The sequence below is a fragment of the Phoxinus phoxinus genome, assembly GCF_949152265.1.
Source record: "Phoxinus phoxinus genome assembly, chromosome: 11".
NCBI classification, from domain to species: domain Eukaryota; kingdom Metazoa; phylum Chordata; class Actinopteri; order Cypriniformes; family Leuciscidae; genus Phoxinus; species Phoxinus phoxinus.
Window position 1 is genome coordinate 29,927,173 of NC_136886.1, and position 21,623 is coordinate 29,948,795.

The 21,623-nt window shown below is 38.2% G+C and overlaps 3 protein-coding genes across 7 annotated transcripts; 2 read left to right on the forward strand and 1 right to left on the reverse strand.

Annotated features, from left to right (window-relative positions):
- Positions 1-423: 423 nt before the first annotated feature.
- Positions 424-11,779, forward strand: ilf3a (interleukin enhancer binding factor 3a). 4 transcript variants are annotated; one of them, XM_079629563.1, is made up of 19 exons: positions 424-504; positions 925-1,096; positions 1,423-1,540; positions 1,709-1,908; positions 3,421-3,589; positions 4,364-4,511; positions 5,369-5,460; positions 5,807-5,902; positions 6,019-6,130; positions 6,209-6,306; positions 6,600-6,699; positions 7,113-7,193; positions 7,328-7,515; positions 8,050-8,184; positions 8,289-8,414; positions 9,946-10,089; positions 10,202-10,298; positions 10,624-10,959; positions 11,036-11,779. In XM_079629563.1, the coding sequence occupies exons 2-19, from the start codon at positions 936-938 to the stop codon at positions 11,173-11,175; spliced, it is 2,541 nt and encodes an 846-aa protein (XP_079485689.1). In that variant the 5' UTR covers positions 424-504; positions 925-935; the 3' UTR covers positions 11,176-11,779. The 4 variants fall into 4 exon arrangements, with proteins under 4 accessions (XP_079485689.1, XP_079485691.1, XP_079485690.1 ...); XM_079629565.1 differs by having other exon boundaries at positions 3,424-3,589; XM_079629564.1 differs by having other exon boundaries at positions 449-618; positions 3,424-3,589.
- A 1,257-nt stretch (positions 11,780-13,036) lies between these two features.
- Positions 13,037-16,226, forward strand: acp5a (acid phosphatase 5a, tartrate resistant). 2 transcript variants are annotated; one of them, XM_079629093.1, is made up of 6 exons: positions 13,037-13,133; positions 14,254-14,344; positions 14,440-14,639; positions 14,858-14,982; positions 15,150-15,495; positions 15,575-16,041. In XM_079629093.1, the coding sequence occupies exons 2-6, from the start codon at positions 14,254-14,256 to the stop codon at positions 15,824-15,826; spliced, it is 1,014 nt and encodes a 337-aa protein (XP_079485219.1). In that variant the 5' UTR covers positions 13,037-13,133; the 3' UTR covers positions 15,827-16,041. The 2 variants fall into 2 exon arrangements, with proteins under 2 accessions (XP_079485219.1, XP_079485218.1); XM_079629092.1 differs by lacking the exon at positions 13,037-13,133 and adding an exon at positions 14,043-14,142 and having other exon boundaries at positions 15,575-16,226.
- Positions 16,227-16,744: 518 nt separating this feature from the next.
- Positions 16,745-20,965, reverse strand: LOC307006864 (uncharacterized protein). Its single transcript, XM_079628313.1, has 2 exons — positions 20,433-20,965; positions 16,745-19,503 (listed from the first exon to the last, which is right to left on the reverse strand). The coding sequence occupies exons 1-2, from the start codon at positions 20,659-20,661 to the stop codon at positions 19,187-19,189; spliced, it is 546 nt and encodes a 181-aa protein (XP_079484439.1). The 5' UTR covers positions 20,662-20,965; the 3' UTR covers positions 16,745-19,186.
- Positions 20,966-21,623: the final 658 nt, after the last annotated feature.

Sequence of the window (21,623 nt, forward strand, 5' to 3'; positions counted from 1 at the left end):
AAACATGTTATATTTAAGTTGTCACATAACCTGCCATTGTTTTGTCTCTAGACTCACACCATTATTATTTTTTCTAAGGCACATTTATAAAAGCTACTTAAATATCCTAATTTTACTAAGCCCTACTCCTGACTTAGTCCAAGCCCTGTCTGTGAAACCAGGCCTATGGTTGAAATCATATAGGCTAGATAAAGTAAAAAAAGAAATGAAAAAGTAAAACACGAAAATGTCTCAAAAAGCACTGGCTAATAATAGCTAATAGCCGTTGTTGTAATTATATCTTCAGAGGGCATATTTTACATTCATACTGTTAAAAACTAATTTTGGCGTAAAGGCAGCAAAGACGTATTAATAATTATTCAAATAAAATAATATCTGAATGTGAATGCAGTTCCATATACTTCCTCTAGGCGTGGAGAAAGTTGACTGCGCATGCGCTGCGGGGGTCAGAGCGTGGCCCGGAAGTTGAGCATTTTCGCTTCCATTGAAAAAACTGAGCGAATGGTGAGTAAAACAAATCTGTTTAGATTTGTAGAGAAACACACGGACACGCAATATTAAACTCTACGTGATCTTAAAGACGTCTTCGAGTTTTTGTTAACACTAGCAGCTTTGCAGGTAAATATGAATGGTTGTTTCACGTCGTGCGTTTAACCAAATGACTCGTTCGTGCGCGTGCTAGCGTGCTTCTCCGATAACGAATGTTTTGTTATGACGCGATAGATGTTTTATATTTGATGCATGTTTTATATTGTCCTTTGTGGTGTTAAGAAGTTGGAGTTTTAATAAGAATCCGCTATGAACGTTAAACCTTTTTAGAACACCAAAGAGAATCATTTATATTCACTGGCTTATTAACGCGCGCATGTTGTGGGTTTGTCTGTTTGTATTATTGTCTGTCAACATTGTGCGACTTGTGTGCAGATAATTGTTTGATGGATATGGCTCAAATGGGACATTTTCCGAGGCGGAGGGAAGGACCTCTTCCACCTCATCCACCAGCCTCCTGGGACGAGCACCAGGCCTATGATGAGCTGTTATACTGGGATAATCTCATGCAGGAGGGTCACCGCCTGCACCCGCACGACTACGATCGGTAAATCAGTCTATTCTTACAACTAAACGTACTTCTAAACAGGCTTGGAATGTCCATGGAAAACCTGTTAGCACAAATTAATTTTATAATTGTGATTTTTTTTTTTTTTTTTCAGGTTTAAAATAAATCTAAATATTACAATCATGGATTATTTAAAAAAAAATTTAATGAATAAAATGATTCCAAGTTTTTTCCAGCATTCACAAATATCTGGAAAAATCAGATGGGAACGCTCTTTAAATCCACCGAGTGGTATCTTGACAAACTGAGCTGATTGAATAAACAACATAAAGATGCAATGAAACTAAATTCAAGTTCTGTTGCAGGTATGAAGAGTTGCGTTATTGGTATGACTGCTTGTGTTATGAAGAAGACCTCAGGCAGTACAATGATTACATCGTTGAGTACAGGAAGTGGGAAGATGAGAATGTGCACTCAGGGGAGGTATGTCATGCCAATATATTCATTTTACAATGCAAATTAATTGTTTACAGAATATTGATTAGATCTCCTTAAAAGACTAGTTCTTTGTTTCCAACATGAATGAGAAACACATGAATAAATGAAGTGCAACTGCTCCAGTGTCATTAATTCAACACTTGTGTTACTCAGCCGCTTCCACCAATGAGACCTCCGCCTCAGCGAACGTTTGTGAACGAGGATCGCTATATAAAGGCCAAGCACACAACGGTGTACCCGTCCGCAGAGCAGCTGGATTCAGTGCAGAGCATGGTGTCTCACATGGAGTGTGCCCTGAAGTCCGTCTCTGATTGGTTAAATGAAAAAGAGAGCAGTGCCGCTGATACTGAAAGGTATGGGTGTTGGTCATAGAAGTCATCTGCCCTAGTGCATTTAGACTTTCAAAAATTGCATTTAATTTTATGTTTAAAAGATATAGTTCATCCAGAAATAAAAATTATCTCATTCTGTGAGTCCATATAATGACATTCAATGTCTTTCGCTTGTTTGACACTTGAAAAAGCACACCAAGGCGATTGTGACGATAATACATGGTCACCGTGATTTTTCCAAGTACCGGTAAGATGTTCCTGGATCAACATATTTTGTTGATCCTGCAATAACATTCCTGTCCCAAAATGTAGTCCTTACCCTACCCCTAAACCTAACCCTACCCATAACTTTTCCCTAAAATCAGAGGGAAATGATAGGTGAATAAGACTGATGTTGAAGCACCTCACCCTGGCTCTAAACTTGTTCCTCAAATCTGATTGGTTGATTGGAAAGTTGTTCCAGGATGTAGTGTTAAAAAAAAAAATTGTAAACACCGCGCGCTGGTGACGCCTGCTGGTCAAACGATATAAAATTACTTGTCAAATAAATGAAACATAATGAAACATTAATTTGAGTTGAAATTGTTTTATTAGCATCTAAAGATTGAAGTGATGCTGCATGACATGAAAAATGACTTGAAATCATACTGAAATTAGGTATTTAAAGGTGTGCCTTTAAAAGCACAAGTGGTCCTTGGCCCCCCAGTTACTGTGGTCTAGAAACGCCACTGCTGCCTGTGCATTCACTGTCCTCGCGGCTGCTGCAACTAGCGCTCTCTTCATCATCTATAAAACAAAAAGGTGACAAAACGATTTGACATGATCAGCCTGACATCTGCCTCCCCTCCGTGAGAAACACCAAACTCTTTCCTACACACTTTGCAGAACGCTTTACTCTCATGGCTTAAGGCTGTCGCAATCCATGGATACTTCCCCACCCACTCCTCCCGGGCTGGCTCATATATCATAATACACTGGCTGCTTTTGGCTGCGGCATCTGTTTTTGTTTCTTTTTTTCTAAGATAAAAAGAAACTCAACCTCCACGGACAGTTTTTAATGTTTTATCATACAAGTTCTATTCAAGATTTTGTATAAGTATAATTTTCGGGACAATTAGGGCCGGATTCGGGATTCGGGACAACAGCTCAGATTTCGGGACTGTCCCGAATTTTTCGGGACATCTGGTCACCCTACACACACCTGTTGTTTCACTTCAGAAGACATTGATTCATCCATTGGGGTCGTATGGTTTACTGTTACAAGCGCTGTGTTGTGGTTGTTTTTAAAGCATCAAATGAATGGCAATCATTCAATGGCATTATATGGTCTCACAGAGATGGATTATTTTCCAAGAAATCTTAATTTGTGTTTATCTGAATAAATAACATCATATACATTGGGGATGGTATGAGGGTAAAAGAGATCATTTTCACTTTGGGTTGAGTTATCTCTTTAATCTATTGCGAGATACTTAATATTACAGTTTTGTTCGAAGTATAGACTCATGCTTGCAGTCCATGCTGTTTTCCCAGCAGTGACTCACCTCAAAGTAAACTGCGTGGTGTTTTGAGAGTGGGCCTGGTGGCTAAAGGACTCCTGCTGAAAGATAACTTGGAGTTAGAGTTGGTGCTGCTCTCCAGGGATATGCCCACCAGTTCTCTGCTCAGGCTGATCTCGGGAAAACTCTCGGAATTCATTAAGGTTTTTCTCACCTTTTATTATTCAGTGCTATCATTATATAAGCATTTATTATCAGTACAATGAATGTCTGCAAATAGCTCTGCTTGTGTTTCAGTAGACCCATTAAGAGGAACAAATGGCATCTTTCTGCAGAATGTATTCAAATGTAGGAACAAGTTAAAAAGGGCTAACAACACTACACTTGTATTGATATTTGAAAACATTATAAAATTGGATAATGTTTTCAATAAACATGCAAGGGGCAATGTATACACCACCTTTCAAAAGTTTGTTGTCAGTAAGATTTTTTTTATAAGAATGAACACTTTTATTCAGCAAAGATGCTTTACTTTAACCAAAAGTGACAGAAAATACATTAATCATTTTGTTTTTACTTTTTCAAATAAATGCTATTTTTAACTTTCTATTCATCAACGAATGCTAAAAAAGAACTAAAAGAAAGTAATAAGAATTTCTTTCATATTATGACTTCTGAAGGAACATGACACTGGCGACTGGTGTAATGGCAGGTGACAATTCGGCTTTGCCATCAAAATAAATTACATTTAAATAGAAGTTACTTTAAATTGTAAAAATATTTCACAATATTGCTGTTTTTATTGTATCATATAATTGCAGCCTTAGTGAGCTAAGTCTACCAACTACAAACTTTTGAACAGTGTATGTATAGAACTGTTCAAGTGTGTGTGATTCCATGCAAGGCGGGTTGTTATAAGCCAATATTTATGAAGAGGTAAATTGACATGCACTTTGTCCTCTCGCTTTCTTCGAAAGGATGTTACTGAGGAGAAATATGTCATCACTCCATCTATCCAAGAAGCTGCTATTATTGTTACTAGCACGAACGAGCCCATGCTGAAACTGAGCATCCATCTGACCTCGCCTATGGTCAGGGAGCAGGTTGAAAAAGAGTCATCTGGAGGTATGATCTCACACTTTCATTTTAGGACCCAAAAGACCTTCAGTACCATCAGAAGAGTGAAAATAAAGGTCCTGCAGGACAGTCCTGCTGCACTTAATTGTTGGATGCTGGATAAGTGGTGATTCTTTCTGAGCCAAATACTGGATGCTTTCAGCATTTAAAATTTACAAGCATTGTCTTCGTTACTGTTCAACATTTTACTGTTGAACATTGAAACTTCCGAACGTCACCTCTAAAGCGTTACGAAGGGTTTGCATTGCAGCAAAAAATAGTCAGTAGGCTCATAGTTTAAGAGGTGCTTGTTGATTGATAAAAAATATATATTCTACAGTGGGTACGCCTTTGTTTTTAGACAATTGCAGCTAACTTAATTTTATGTAACAACTGTTACTTGTGCTTAATAAGGTGCAATCTGTTTGTCTAGAACAGGTTTCACATGTATTTTGCTGCAGTATTTACCCTGTTCACATCTGAATTCATTTAAATTAAAGTATTGCTTTTGTTGCCTGTGGTTGCAAATTGACTTTCTCAACCAAGCCTTCTAGTTTGTCAATTTTAGGGGCGCTGGACTTTTGACCAACTGGAAACTCTCTGTCTCGGAAGGGGGGGCGCAGTTGGCCTACAGAAGAAGAGGGTGAAATGTCTAATGAAGTAGAGTAAAATAAAGATGGTCACTAACCAGTGTTAAAACTGACATGCTAGGTGCATACTAGGCTTTGTGTTAGATTACTTCCTGAACAGTTCCCCCTCTTCCTCTTGCCTGTGGGCACTGGGACACTGCGTCTTCCCCCTGGCCAGATGACAGAACCCCCCCTTGGTCAAACTGTACCTTGTCTTCTTACTCCATTCGTCACTAGAACCGTGCGCGGAAAGCTCTCCGCAGGACGCTCTGGACAGGCAGAAATGCCTGGCTTCTCTGGCGTCTCTCCGCCAGGCCAAGTGGTTCCAGGTTTGCATCCCGTCTTTATTTGTCTAAAAGTCGACTTGTAACTTAATCTGACCTTTGACCTGGGGAAAATACATTTTTGCACATTGAGCTTCTCTGAGAAATACTTTTAAAGGCTGTTTGAATATTGAAACGTCCATAAATGCTTTAAACTGAATTGCGTATAACCTGTTTCCGTCTAAATGTCAGATGTATCTTACCCAGGTTGCAATTTGTTCGTTCTTGGTCAGAAACTATAATTTGGCCAGATTGATCTGCTTAATACAAAACGTCCTCTAAAAAGTATCTAGAAGTTCTTTCAAGATCCATAATTAAGTGTTAACAGGTTTGCTCTTTGTTGGGTTAACAGGCTAAAGTGTCCGGGGTTGAGTCGTGTGTCGTCGTGATTCGGATCTTGCGGGATTTGTGTTCCCGTGTTTCAACGTGGGCCCCGCTCAAAGGCTGGGTGAGTCAATCCCAAACAACAAACAAGATATCTTTGCAGTTAGACATTGATGATTTTATAAATATACTGGTCACATTTCTGAGTATGTTTTTTTTTATTCATATTTCTGTCTGCAGATTCTTGAGCTGCTGTGTCAGAAGTCCATTTCAACCAGCGAGAGGCTGCTAGGACCCGGAGAGGCGTTCCGGAGAGTTCTAGAGTGTCTTGCGTCAGGGATTCTAATGGAGGGTAAAGACTGAAGCAAAGCATTGTCTAAGCATATGTTGGTGTGTTTTGAGTCATACTGAGCATGAGCCTTCTCTTCAGATGGTCCAGGCATTTCTGATCCCTGTGAGCGAGACAACACTGATGCTGGCGCTCATCTTACACTGCAAGAGCGAGAAGACATAACCCAGAGTGCCCAGGTGACTTGCAATCCTACACTATAGCTTGACTTTATTTTACAGTGTACTAGTCAATAAACTTTACAAATGAAAATGGTCATTATTTATTTGGCCCAATGTCATTCCAAACCTATATAGTGTTTTTTTTATTGTAGAATACTATATTCTATACAGAGTAACTATTCATTGTGACCATGTCTGTCAAGCTTCAAAAAGGAAAATTTACAAGATTTACAAGACATTTACAAGATTTCTAACATTTGAGAACACTTGCCTTTTTTACATTTAACTTGTTGCTTTCCTCCCACCCCTAGTTTGCCTTAAGGCTGTCAGCTTTTGGGCAGCTTTACAAAGTTCTTGGAATGGACCGCCTCAATTCCAAAGCCTCTAGAATGCTCAGCGAACACAACAGAGGTACCAAAGCAACTTTTTCTGGTGTCCTAAACAGGCTGTTCAAAAACAGTTTTACTTGTTTTCCTCTCTTTGAATTAAAAAGCTGTGTTTGCTTCTGTATCTGTAAAGCTTCTATATGTAGAAAAACCCTATTAGGACTGCTTAAACTATTCACATGAAAACTACAGGCGTAGTTCACATTGTCATTTTTGTCACATTGTCAAGTTGAACACTGAATAGACATTGAAACAAAATGTTAATTAGTGAATGATGCCTTTTTTTGAATAACCGAAAACAAAAATGGGTCAATGTTTGTGTGCACTGGAGAGAGACCTTTCCATTTTCTTCATGGTATTATGAACTCCTATGAAAATCCTGTTTTCCATATGTCTCTTATCCTATTTAATGCTTCCTTTCATTAAATTAAATTGCAGTGGGTGATTTCCCAGCAAAGAGACCAAGGGAAGTTTATGATGCTGGGGATCTTGAAATAAAATCGAAATTTCCAAGAAAAGGTATGCATCTCAATTTCAGTCTCCTTTCTTGCACCCCCTTCTGTTACAGAATTTTATATTTAATGGTAGAAAATGATAGCATGTCTCATCTTTCAGTGAAATAAGACCTATATACCTGTGCTTACTCCTGGTAGAAAAGAGCGAACCAGCAAATGCCCTAATGAAGTTGAACCAGCTCCGGCCTGGGACCCTCTACAGATTGGCATCACAGACTGGGCCTGAACATGAACCTCAATTCACAATGGCTGTGGAGGTGGATGGTATAACGTATGAGGCTACAGGCCCTTCCAAACGCAGCGCCAAGCTTCATGTCGCCCAGAAAGTGAGTGTGCTGGTACTCAAGGGACCCGCTGTCTGACAGCCAGATTTCTGTGCACGTGCTTCAGATGTCTGTGTTTAGAAAACCATATATCAGAAGTTCAGACTGATATGCGTTTAAAACGCATGCAGATAAACTCATGATGATGAAGAACTGCAATGTCACGTGAGCGTGACTGCGATAGGGTGATAATCAAAACCAAACAGATGTTTTATTAGTTTTTGTCAGAGTATCCGAGGCACAATCTGTAATGGCTCCGCCTTCTTCTGGAAAGCAGGGCGGGGAGCAGCAGCTCATTTGCATTTAAAGATACATGCAAGAAAAAAAGCATCTTTTTCCTCCCACTCAAAAATGGGCATTTATAACATGGTGTGATAAATGATCTGTGGGGTATTTTGAGCTGAAACTTCATTCTGGGGACACCTGAGACCTATATTAAAGGGGCTCTATTATGCACCTTTTTTACAAGATGTAATAAGTGTAAAAAGTGAACTGTAAATTTCAGTTGTTGTAATATGCCATGTTCACAACACACAGGTGCTGCTGGCATTAGGTGTGCCCTTGCCGTCTGAAACTAAACCTGCTGATGAAAATAAGAGCCAGTCTGTTGCCGCACCTGCAGCCTCTGGTTCCGATGAAACCACTCCTTCAGGGTCTGATGACGGCACTGAGGTTAGCGTCCAAAGACTGATCCTCCTTAAACAGCTTTGGGGTTTGATGTGTTTGTACACTCTGGGAGTTTGGTTTGGCATGAATGGTTCCACTTCATCTTGCAGGGTGGACCCATCCTCACCAAACATGGCAAGAATCCTGTCATGGAGCTCAACGAGAAGCGGCGAAGTCTGAAATATGAACTTGTCTCTGTCAAGGGGCGCTTCAATGACAAGACCTTCACCATTGAGGTTAGACATGTTGAATAAAGCTAGTGATGATGGGTTGCAAAGACATATTGGGTGGTACCTACTGGGGAAGCAATGGTACAGTGCATGGTTACAGCAAAAGCGGTCTGTGCCATGTTTGGAGTGTATTATACACTGCTGTCAGAAAGGGTTTTTTGAAAGAAAAAGAAACATTAAATTGATCAAAAGTGACAGTCCTTGCAAAAGTTTCTATTTCAAATGTTCTATTCAACAAAGAATTCTGAAAAAAAAATACATATATATATATATATATATCACTGTTTCCACAATAATACTAATCAGCAAAACTGTTTCCAACATTGAGATCAGCATATTTGATTTTAGAAGGATCATGTGACACTAAAGCTTGTAATGATGCTGAAAATTCAGCTTTGTCATCACGGGAAAAGATGTATAAAATGAATAAAAAGTGGAAAGGGGGGAAATTTTAGATTAATCCATAAACTACTGTAAAATCAAAATAATGTTAAATTTAGTTTTAAATGTTCTGCTTACCTTTAATGGGGGAGAATAGAGGCTTTTGGAGACTTTAAAAAAAAATCCCAAGTTTTAAATCTCAGATGCAGTTTATGCCACCTAAAATTACAACAAAACAAACAAAAAATACAGGAAAAGAATTCAGACAGTAAAATGACACTATAGTGCTAAATATATTGGGTTTTTCAATTATCTGCAACAGAAAACACTAAAGAAAATATCAAAATAAATATTAGCAGTAATTCATCAATGGAAGATAGACACAAATCGCTCGTCATATGTCCAATAATTCGTTGTTAAAACGGAGCTTTTTTCCCTTTTCTCTAGGAACCCAGTCAGTCAAAGACAACTTGAGCAACTCAACAGTATATGTTATGTGAATAAATTGTTTCAATAATTTCCATTGTTTCAAGCGTCTTTTTTTAAAATCCTATATTCTTAAAGATACACTGAAATTGTGTGTAGCTAGAACTTGTTTTCTTTGATATGACGTAAAAACATTATGATGAATGACAGAAGCCTGAGATCTCTTACCAAACTCAACAGCTCTTTTTATAAATCACTTATTACAGTGACTCAGTATTGCAAGAACACCTCTTCCCATTTCGATTTACCACATGAAGCTGCAGATGCATTGTAAGTGATTACGAGGCATGTCATACATTTTTTTTTTTTGGTATGCCATAACTTTAATTTAAAATACTTTTATAAAATATTATACATTAATGTTTGCATTCACTCGTGGAAAACAAAGCACCGCAGCTACAAAACCTATATCTTTATATTCCTGTCATTCAACCCCCAGTTCAGACTGTAAGCAACTGTGCAATCATTCTGCAATATATTCTTATTTAAAAAATAAAATAAAGTTCCTTCCGTTGCCCTCAATCCCGTTTCTCATGATGATTTTCTTGAATAAGCATGAGGACAGTTACTGCTGCTAAAATTACTCAGTTGACATGTTTTCTGGCTGTTCTCGCTTTAAACAACTTTCAGCTATGCATATTTTATGTGCATGTGTTTTTCCCTCTTTTAGGTGGAGGTTGATGGGCAGAAATTCCAGGGCTCTGGATCAAATAAGAAATTAGCCAAAGCCAACGCAGCACTTGCGGCTTTAGAACAGCTCTTTCCAGAAGGTTCTCCTGCAGACCCACTCAAGAAAAAGAGATTCCCTCCTATGGTAAAGACAACATGTTTTCATTGAGCTTCTTTTAGCCTTTTGTCTAATATTATTTTGTCCTTTTGTTAAAAAAAAATATATATATATATATATTCTCTCTCTCTCTCTTTAGGGCTATGGTATGGCTGGAGTACCTTACAATGCAGGCAATCGAGGTAGAGGAAGAGGCAGAGGTAGAGGCAGAGGATTCAACACTGGCAATTTTGCAGGTACGCTAACATCATTAAATGCTTCAGTAGTTTATAAATAAAAATAAAAAAACAACCCACCGAGGTATGGTCTCTACTAGATCCCTGAAGGTATCTGGCTACGAGATGCTCTGACCTAGTCGCCTTGCCATAACAATTTGACCCATGTCAAAGTCTCTCAGATCTTTACTTTATCTTTACTTACTGTCTAATCTACACAGACCTTAATATGTGGCCTTGTTAGGAGTTTCGCCAACACTTCGCCTGTGACTTGTCATTATAGGCATATTGTCTGTTGCTCTAATGTGGATGTCTTCTGAACAACTCTATCCATTTGTCTCTTCAGGCTCCACCACTACTGCTGGACTGACCCCAGCCGTGTCTGTTACCAACTCCAGCACACCTATGGTTCCCCAGGAGGACCTGTCTGCGACCGCTGCCATCAACGCGGCCGTCTACCAGGCTGTCCCTCCACCAATGACTGGCTATTATAATCAGTACTCTCAATCCTATTCACAATTCAAAAAACCCCTCAGTCAGGGCCAGGGTCAGATCCAGAATCCGAGTCAAAACCAGAGCAAAACAACAAATCAACAAGCTCCTCTTGTTGGACCAGACTACGGCTATGGATATCAAGGGACTGGCATGGGTATGGGAGGAACACCTGATTTCAATTATGCAGGTGAGTTTCAGTGCTGACACGCTGTGTAATAATTTAAGCCAGAACTATCTGAAACTCTTGATTTTTTTCTTAATAGCATACAGTGGACCACCTGGTACAGCAACGTTCGGGCCACCTGGAACAACAAATCAGAGCTATAGCTTCACCCAGAGCGCCTACCCCAACCTGGGCGGCTACAGCAGTGGAGCCAGTACCACAGACTACACATACAGATAAATGTTCCGTTCGCTCTCCCAGCTTGAGGATGTACAGATGCTTTTTCAAACAACTGAAAAGTCATTTCTGTAATTCTATAGCCTACTGAGTTGAAACCTTTTGAGATTTTATACTGTTTGTGTTACTTTTGCCGTTTGAACGGCTCCTCGGTAACTGAATTAGCATGGTTTTGATTCACCACTAGTTTCAGGAAATAATACATCAGGATGGTGGAAGGTCTGTCTGTGCCTGAATGGTTGGTGTGACTCAAATGGGAATTAAGTGTCACATAATTCTGTTTTTCCCCAAAGGTATATTTATAGTCATCCTCTAATTTTGCCTCTAAAATTTGAGAAGGTGTTTTTTTTTTTTTTTTTTTGACTGAATGTGGACAATAGAATGAACAGACTTTGTTTACTTCCCTGAAACCACTCAAGCTGTTCCTTGTTTGGAGTTTTAAGAGGTTTGATTTGCGTTACTCGGTTTAATCTTGGTATCATCTTTTATGTAGAATGTAGCGATTCACTGTTAAATAGGCAAGTGCAGGAATTGTTGTTCTCCGAGGTGGATGTTGTAAGTCATATATTTGACCTGTGCAGAAATAAACCTTTTTTTCTATTTTTAATTGCTTTCTTGATTCATTTGACAAGTTTTGAAACATGTTCATACCTACTCATACTTTATTTATTTTGACCAATTATAAACCCCACCCTTTGGGTCGTGGTATACCTGTGCTGTGAAACCTTTAGTGATTAAGCATAAGAACAACTTTTATATTGTTAGTAACAATTCAAGACGAACACTTACTGGACTGAAGCAATTTGATTATCCATGCATCATTTTGTTTTTAAATTGTGTTAAAATGTATCGACATGATGCATCAGGCTTTTGCAAACTTTATTTAGATCTCTCAATCATCATTGCATTGCATTTTATGTTTATATCCCCATCATTTTACTTTTTGGCTACATGTCAAAAGCTTCACCAAATTGCATATTTTTGCTCAGTTTGGGCCTAAAGTATGAGCTATATATTTTCCATTATCATACTATAGCACTTAGCAGCCTTAAAAGCCTGATTTATACTCAATCAAAAACATATGGAGTTTTTTTTGTCTAAAAGGTCAATAAACACTTACTTTAATAAAAATAAAAAAACATGTTAGGCTTTAACATGGTTAATTATTGACGTGTGCCTCGAATGAAAATATAAAGTTAGTTGTTTTATGAATTTTAAACTGAAATATAAAAATGTTACTCTGGAGCATATACTGACTGAACAGTATGTGGACACCTCTTATCCCTCAACAGATATAAGATATTAACAGATGCTCTTCCAGTCATTTTTATGAGGACAGTTATTAATCATAAAACATACAATAGCATTCTAGAGAATTCTGTGCTTTCAACTTTGTGACAACACTTTGGGGAGGGCCCTTTTTCTATTCCAGAGCATAACAATGATCCTGTGCACAAAACAAAATCCATATGACTTGTGTGAAGTAACTTCACTGGCCTGCACAAAACCTGAACACCTCTGGGATGAATTGGAACGCTGACTGCGTCACCAAACGTCTGTGCCTGATGCTCTACATTTTGTCAACTAGCATAGCCTCAAAGCTGATGAGAACTAAAAGTCACAAAATCTTTCATGGGTTTTATTGTGTAAATAACTTGGTGTGATTTAAACAGCATTTATGGTCTATAGTTGTTTCAGACATGGGGACGGAACAGAAAAACAGAACAGAAGTAATACCAAAGTGGAAACCTTAATCTTAGCAGTGTTTGAAACAAATGTATTTGTCACATGAGTCTGTGGTCATTGAATCAGTAGGAACATGCTTTTCTTGCATGGTTAAGTCACATGCATACACACACCCATCCCTATATGGGAGCTGATATATAGTGGAAGAGAGGAAACACAGCATCCAGTGGAGGGATCACTCACACAAGGATACTTCAAGGACTAAGCCACACATTGTGAGTCTTATTTATCTACTCTGTATAATTATAATGTCAAAGTTTATACAGTCATAATGTTTTAATAACCACAAGCCTATGTCTATTTCTCAGTTATAGTTTAATCAGGCGACTTTTAGGATACAGTTCCCCTTCTTCTGTTTGAATACCATTTAAATGATAATTAAACTAAAACGGTATTTTGTATTTCACATCATTGGGAAATTGTATATGTACATGTTTGCATGTCTATGTATTCAGAATAATATCATACTACAGATATAGTAATATATATATATTATAATTATTATTATTATTAAGAGTAGTGTGCTGCTCTTTTTTTTTAAAAATTAAGGTATTTTATTGTAGTTCCATTAAGAACCTTTAACATCCATGGAACCTTTCCATTGCACAAGGTTCTTTATAGTGGAAAAGGGATCTAAAGATTAGATTTCAAATTTTCTTCACACTAAGAAAAAAAAAGGTTCTTTTAAGAACTGTTGTCTTAACTAAAAGTTCTTTGTGGAACTCAAAATGGTTGTTCCATGGCATTGCTGCGAAACCCCCATTTTGGTATGTTGTTGAAATTCTCAATACGAATACAACCTACTAAAACAACTGGTGATTGGTTTGTAATGATCTAAGCTTATCAAATGACTGTTAGTTCTACTGTGTTAAGCACTTTTTGGATAAGTCTACATGGTCTTTGACCCGATCATCCGTAGTCTGCATTTTTCTGAACATTTATTGTTGAAAACACCCCTTTGACCACTTCTGAGACCATTAAATAAAATATTTTATATCACAGGTAGCCTACCTTTATTTTAAGAGTGTTGTATGCTATTTAAAATTCAGCTTCAGGGTTCCCACGATCCCATTGGTCAAGGTGATCATGGGGTAAAAGAAAACAGCTGCAATTGAAATCAGGGCGTGGCTTTTTGATGATCAGAATGATATAAATATAGAGGTAATGCTGTAGAGTGATAATGAGGTGTAGAGAGAGGACTCTCAAAGAGCAAAAGCTGCTGGTGTAGGTGGTTTCTTACAACATGAGATTGCTTGAGTTTTGTGTTTCAGTTCAGGTGTGTGTGGAAATTGGGTAGTGAACTTTATATGCTGTTGTTTCTGTCTTTCCATACAGATGGCGTCACCACTAATGCTGGTGTTTTTAACTGCTCTCCCTGGGGTCCTCTGCTACAACTCCTCATACATTGACCTGGAAGCTAAAGGAAGTGAGTATTTGTGTTAAATGTTTTTTTTTTTTTTTATGGTTCTGGATATTTGTAACCAAGTGTTTACATCCCTGCCCTTTTATGGCCTTAATCAGGTAACAAGTCATCCATCAGATTCCTAGTTTTGGGGGACTGGGGTGGACTGCCATATCCTCCCTATGTTACCCCCATAGAGAAGGCTACTGCCCGCATGATGGCCAAAACTGCTTCCCAGATGGGCGCAGACTTCATTTTAGCGCTTGGTGACAACTTCTACTATAAGGGTGTCCGTGATGTCAATGACCCTAGATTCCAGGTTTGGCTTCGGGAATTTAGTTCATATGAGTTTTTTTTTAAATGCAGTGTTTTTGTTTTTTGTGCGTCTTTGTGAATTAATGCATGATTCTGTTAAATTGTTAAATGCTAATTTCTCACAAGTGGTTGAGTATGTGACCATTTTTAGATGTGTGCTGGGATTAGAAAGTGCTAAAGAGTAGTCTAATGTAGGCCACGGTCCCATTATGCTCTTTGTAGGTCACGTTTGAAGACGTCTACACTCAGGATTCTCTTAATATTCCATGGTACGTCGTTGCTGGCAATCACGACCATGCAGGAAACGTCCTTGCTCAGATTGAGTACAGCCAAAAGTCAAAGAGATGGTATGTGAGCCAACGTATCTAGGCCTGTCTAATTGAGTTTGGTTTCCTGGCTCATAAGCCAATTTGCCATGCTATTCTACTGTTAATGCAGCTGTGCTTCGTGTTGACTTGGCAAACACCCTGTTCTTGTCCAAATAGGCTGTTTTAACATTCATTTTGTCTCACAGGAAATTCCCATACTACTATTATGAGATTAACTTCCGCATTCCTCAAACACGCAGCACTTTGACCATCATCATGTTGGACACTGTGTTGTTGTGTGGCAACTCTGACGATTTCCTTGACCAGCAGCCCAGAGCTCCCAAAAGTGGTGTTCAGGCCAATAGACAACTGCTGTGGCTTCAGGAACGCTTGGCGAAGTCGAAGGCCGACTATCTCCTGGTGGCTGGCCACTATCCAGTGTGGTCCATATCAGAGCATGGGCCAACCGACTGTCTGCTAAAGAGCTTGAGACCACTGCTTAAAAAGTACAAGGCCACTGCTTACCTGTGTGGCCATGATCACAATCTACAAGTAGGTATACAAGAACCCTTTTGATCAGTTTATTCTATTTCAATATATCTGACTTTTTGCCTCAACTTTGCCTTTTCAGTACATCAAGGAGTCTGATATCGGTTATGTGGTTAGTGGAGCTGGTAACTTCATGGATCCTGACGTGCGGCACCGCAACCGGGTTCCTCAAGGCTACCTCAAGTTCTTCAATGGTGACGCTGGCACCTTGGGTGGCTTTGCCCACGTGGAGGTCAACAAGAAACAGCTGACTGTTACTTTTATCCAGGCTAGAGGAACCTCTCTTTACAGGGCTGTTCTTAAAAGGCGTGATATTTCCAGAGACGATGATTAACGATGATTAAGGTTGAAATTTCTTAAACTGTTTTAATGTGACTTTGGGATATTGACCCAGGTCTTTTAGGATAATGCTATAAATTAGAGAAGCGCTTAAGATTCAAAGTGCACTATTGAATTAAGTATTTATGAGTTTTAAATGTTTGTTTGGAAGACCTGTAAGTGTTTTAAAGTGTAAGTGTTTTAAAGTGATTATTAAAACTCATTTAAACTACTTTTTGGTCCCTTAAGTTTTTCTATGGATCATGTCAACACTAATCTGTGTTCATGCCAAGTTTTACTCTGTGGCTTTTCTTTTTAAGCATGCCTGCCATAGTGGGTGTTCTGACATGTTGCAAATAATTTTTTTTGGCCTTTTTAATGCAAACTTAAATGGCTTTGTATAAAACCTGATCTGGTTTCTCCACAAAGTTGGGCACCTGCTAGCCGTATCTGACTTGTGTCTATTTGGACTTCGCAAAGAAACCTACAGTTTGGCACTAACCGATGTTGTATATAATTTAAGGGGAATGGTGCTTAAAGAATGGCGTGATTTTAAGCTTTGTGATTTAATCCGATGAATCCCAGCCTTCACATAATATCCTTGGCAGTCAGGACGCCAGCCCTAATCCTTTCTGCACATGCTGTGACTGTCCTCAATTCATTCTGGTCAAATCTTTATTATTCCAAAACCCTGATTTAACAGTTAGCAAAGTCCTTTACAATATTACAATATGTGACCCCTTTTAATTTGGGTTTTATTATGTAAAGCCTTCCAAGGGGTTTGAAAGGAAGCCATTTTGTATGTGTAAGATGTTTTGGCTTATACAACCTATATCTGGTCCAAAAAAAAGACATTTATGTGAAACTAAACATTCATGATACCTTTATTGAACTATTTTCCATAACTTTTTATTTTTTCAAAATGATAGCTTTTTGTTCTTTGTTGCACTAAACTGCCATTTAGGTAATACGGGTCTGAACTCTGTGGAGGGCGACCAGGTCAGTTTGCAGTTTTAAGTGGCTCTTTAGTATTAGTGTAATGCTAAGCCTTCTCTACCCACCTGCAGGGTGATTTCCTGCCTGTGACATTAAAGCATGAACTACAACCGGTAACTAATAGGTTTAATTGTCCTTAACCATCATATTGCTTTATAATTATCCCCAACCCCCACATGTTACATTTGATCTCAATATTCTTTTACTGCAAAAACGGTTTTGCAGAGATCATTTGTTTGAATCCTTGATAAATTTAAAATTGATTAACAACAGGAAAATAAAATAGAATTATATTTTGAATGAGATCAAGTATATGAGCATATTCAACATCACAATAAGTTTGATAACAACAACAGTCAGCGACAGATATCTAAACAGGTGAACAGGTGAGGTCACCAGCACTCAAATGTCATTAAGTCCAAAGATTAACAAGTACAGTGTTTATACAGAAAACATTTGTAAATATGTATAAAATAACTTGAATTCTATAAGAGAGGAAACCAGGGCAAGACAACTTTTTTTTTTTTTATCCAACGCTATATATAGATATGTATAAAGTGTGAGAGGGTGTGATTTGCTAAATCTGTCACCGTTTCCCACTCAGGTTTAACTCACAGGGCAAAAAAAGGGGAGTGTAATCTGATAACATCCTTACTAAACACTTTAACTCTTGCTTTTGACCAGCTATAGTCAGTTAAGCTGATCCTCGAATGGTGCCAAAGCTTAGCATTACATTCAGAACATTAAACATGACTAAAATAGGAGCGACACACATGCATTGAAAAGAGTGTGGTATGTAAAACACAACAGGGTTCAAAAGTAATGTTTTGCTACACTTGTCAATGGCCAGGTGTATACATATATATATAAGTTTAATATATAATTTTAATAAATAAATGTAATAAATATTTTTACCACACACAAAACTTTACATTTTCATGATTTTCGGTAAAATCCACATTTTTACTTGCATTAGGTGCTCTGCAAGTGTTCATTTTCCTTTTGGAGCCTAAACACACTCCAACACTATATAGGCTATATTGGAGAAAAAAAATAGCACAAAAGTTAGAAAAGAGCCTTTGGCCCTGTTTACACCTGGTATTAAGATGCGGTTAGTGTGATCGGATCACACGTGGACGACGCTAAATACAGGTGTAAACGGGGTCTAAAACATTTTGAGCTTAGACCGGATTGATTTCGTAGTGTGGACGCTCATGTGGTCGAATGTGTTCGAACAGCCACAAAAGACCGTCTACTCTCCGCCTATTGACCTAATGTGTAAACATGGGAAGGGAAGAAAAAATCAGGACAGAAGTGGTTTAAAGTGGACAAAAGAGACGGATTAAAACCAAGTGAAAAAGGGAATGTGTCTCCCTCGTCTACTTGTGATCCGATTGACCAAAACACATCTTAATACCAGGTGTAAACAGAGCCTTTGCTTAGTGCACCTTGAAAATAAGTTGTTGGATTCCGAATCCAATTCAGTTTCAGTATTACTTGTTTCCAAATAGGCCTTCTGTGCAAATCCATAAACTGCCGAATGCTGGTTATCCTGAGTTGAACTGAATGATCCAACAGTTCAAACATGTTCTGAGGATATATTTTGGCTTCAGGATGAAGGCTGCTCCTGAATTGGCACAATCCTACAGACGTGATGGTGCAGTGTCTTCACCCTGTCCTTATTTTACCGGGCAGGTAATGCGGCTTGGACTGGCATGGCTCTCCGCTTATTGAGGTCGTTTAGGGTCAACAGCACTTATTTTAAGAACAGGCTACTCATCCTCACATGCTCCACAGGACAAGGCCCAGCTTTTGCAAATGTGGTAAATACCAACAACTGTTCATCGGGCATTGAACAGAACATCTATTGAAAGAGAGGCATTTAAGCTTATTTCAATGGTCCACTTTAGACATTCTACTATAAGTAACTCTCATTAAATTGCAACTACATGTGAACCAACGGTCTTTAGAGTATTAGTAGATGTTATGTTAGGGGTTAAGGTTAGTAGAATAAGTTGACGTACTTCCAAAGTTACTTAGTCAGTAGAATGTCTTTTGGGGAGCATCAAAATAAAGTGTAAGCAGACAGTCCACTAATACTCTAATGAGAGTTAGTTGACATGTAGTTGTAAAGTTACTTATAGTTAGTAGAATGTCTAAAGTGGACCATCAAAATAAAGTGTTACCTTCATCCTGTTTTATGTAAAATGGTTGTTCTAAAATTCTTATTTTGTGGTGAACTATTATTTTAAGAGTGAATTGGTCTTAGACTGCAATCTAGAGTGAGCCATTGTTTTGTAGTTCAAACTTCATCAGGCCCATCTCTTCTCTCGTGGAATGATACGTGTGATAGAGTGGAGCCATGTCCTCTAATTTTGGGTCAAGGAAAGATGTAGGCCTCATGTGGGGTCTTGGTGGGGCTCTTGTTTTCCCCATGGTGAGTTTGGTGGAGTGCGGGGCTGTTGAGCACACTGTGAGGAGAGGGAAAGAAGTGAGGAATAAATGGGATGGCAGCCAGAAGAGGGCTGGCCTGGGGGCTGTGATCCAGAGAGAGGGGGATGACCACATCATCCTGATCCCAAACGTGGAAGGCGTTGGGGTGGGAGTGTGTGAGGACTGGTGGCATGTGCGTTGAACCCTCATCACCTGCCTCACTGCTGGCCTTCAAGATCTCCTCGTCTGGACCCAAAGCCCACTCTGAAACACACGGAAAATACACAGCAAGTATGTGTGAATCTCAAGAAAAAATAAATAAGAAAGTGAAGCCTATTTTAAAGCACATTTTCCTCAAATTCTCATTACTGTAATGGGTCGAGATTCCTCATTACTGTAATACATATTTTTTAAAACGACAATGAAAAAAATTATGTAGAAATGTTATGTATTGCATTTATTATGTTATTACATTGCATCTATTTTTTTCTTCATATTTTCTTTTTACACGATGACAATGAGAACTGTGGGGAAGGTGCCCAAGTATCATGAAGATAAAATCACAATGCAAAGATGTCAATAGTCCTAAATTAAGATTATTTTATAGCAATATACTATTTAGCCATATTAAGCATTATCTATCTATCTATCTATCTATGGGGAATTTTAAAAATGTTCTAACTGAAGACTGATTATTTAATGAGATCTGTTTCTCTCATGATTCATGCCTGATAAATTATACTATACACATGAACACCAAGTAAACAGTCATGTTTTAGACAGTATGCTTAAATGAATGTAGGAAATGACATATATATCACAGTTTTTAAAAATCACTATTTCGCTTATTGGATGAGATGGAGATACGCAGGTCTGGGCTAGATGCTATAATAGCACACTTAAAATAATAACTACATCAATATTAAATAACTCAAATCAAATAGTCTGCAAACAAACCATGCAAAGCAACTTCAATCATTTGCCATAATGGTAGTCTAAATACAGTTTAGCTGAATTTTGAACTATATTTATTGTAGATTTTGTGTAATCTTTTGAAATAAATAATAACAATTATAATAATTAAATATTTATAATATTTGTATATATCACCATGACTACTGGACAACCACATTACTTGACAAGCACAATCGGCTAACTTTTCGGCCACTTTTAACAGCTAATCAAAGATTTACCCAAGATGTCGAAAACGAGGTCTTTAATTAAATGTCCCACAATGGCATAAGCGACAGCGACCACCACCACCGCGGCCATCATCAGGTAGAGCACGGCTTTGGGGAGCTGGATGAGATCTCGGGCTGGAGGTTTGTAGTTCTTATACAGCGGATTCTCAAATGCCGCATACGGATTTGCGTGATCCCCGTAGATGGAGTTGTTCAATCTGCTCATATTTACAGGGTTCATTATCGAACACGAATTTCACTAAAAGAAGAAGAAAAAAAAATATTCCACTTTCAAAATGTGTCTTGCTTGTCCTCCAGGCAGTTTAAGTTACGGGAAACTATCTGTCGGTGAGTAGACGCGGCGCATAATGTCATTTGAGGATATTCAATTAGTTTGTACTTCCAAAGTTTAATGCCGTAAAACAAAGCGGTGCACTCATTCAAGAACGCGACTTCAACCCAGCTATTCTCCTAAGTATTTGTTTCTGATTAAGATGGGCAGATGGACTGTGATGTAAGTGTTGGAGGTTTGAAGATCTCACACCATCGACCGGTCATGATCTCTTCTCGGACAGCGAGACGATTGGTGGATTTGACGCGTCACACTTAAATCTCATCAAGGCGCGCGCACGGGTCAGTCAAGGTCAACCAGAAATCGTGCTCTGCTCTAGATAGATGTTATACTGTAACTGCCTGTAACTGTAATGTTCTATCGGACATTTCCTACTTCCCACTTCTGAAGTTGTGATTACGAGTTCTTCGCATTCAAATTTTGACTTCAGAGGGCGTTCATATCCATTTTTACTATATAACTCGTAGCTATTTACGACAATTCCGATAGCTCGTGAAGGCAGCAAAAGACAGACATTTGAAACATTCTCACGTAGGCTATTTCTTATTATGAACTAATTTTTACTTTTCTAATTATCTGGTAAATATAACATTAATGATCTGGTAAATAACCTAATGTAGAATAAGTTATTTAAAAGTGTTATTGAGGAAATTTTGCCTTTTTTGGCTAAGAGTCTGGGTATAATACATATACTTTTTGTTTTGTAATGAGCCTGATTTAGAATTATTATAGGTATTATTAAAAAGGGATGAAAAGTTTTCTAATTTTATTTTTTTAAGTGATCTGGTAAATACCACAGTATATACCCTAATGTGGAATTATTAGTTATTAAAAAGAGTCAGAAGAAATCT

Coding starts and splice junctions, on each gene's coding strand:
- ilf3a (XM_079629563.1), top strand. CDS start 936: ATGGATATGGCTCAAATGGGACATTTTCCGAGGCGGAGGGAAGGACCT. Junction 6,131..6,208: donor GTCAGGGATTCTAATGGAGG/GTAAAGACTGAA, acceptor CCTTCTCTTCAG/ATGGTCCAGGCATTTCTGAT. Junction 10,090..10,201: donor AAAAGAGATTCCCTCCTATG/GTAAAGACAACA, acceptor CTCTCTCTTTAG/GGCTATGGTATGGCTGGAGT.
- acp5a (XM_079629093.1), top strand. CDS start 14,254: ATGGCGTCACCACTAATGCTGGTGTTTTTAACTGCTCTCCCTGGGGTC. Junction 14,345..14,439: donor TGACCTGGAAGCTAAAGGAA/GTGAGTATTTGT, acceptor GGCCTTAATCAG/GTAACAAGTCATCCATCAGA. Junction 14,640..14,857: donor TCAATGACCCTAGATTCCAG/GTTTGGCTTCGG, acceptor TGCTCTTTGTAG/GTCACGTTTGAAGACGTCTA.
- LOC307006864 (XM_079628313.1), bottom strand. CDS start 20,661: ATGAACCCTGTAAATATGAGCAGATTGAACAACTCCATCTACGGGGAT. Junction 19,504..20,432: donor CCTCGTTTTCGACATCTTGG/GTAAATCTTTGA, acceptor CGTGTGTTTCAG/AGTGGGCTTTGGGTCCAGAC.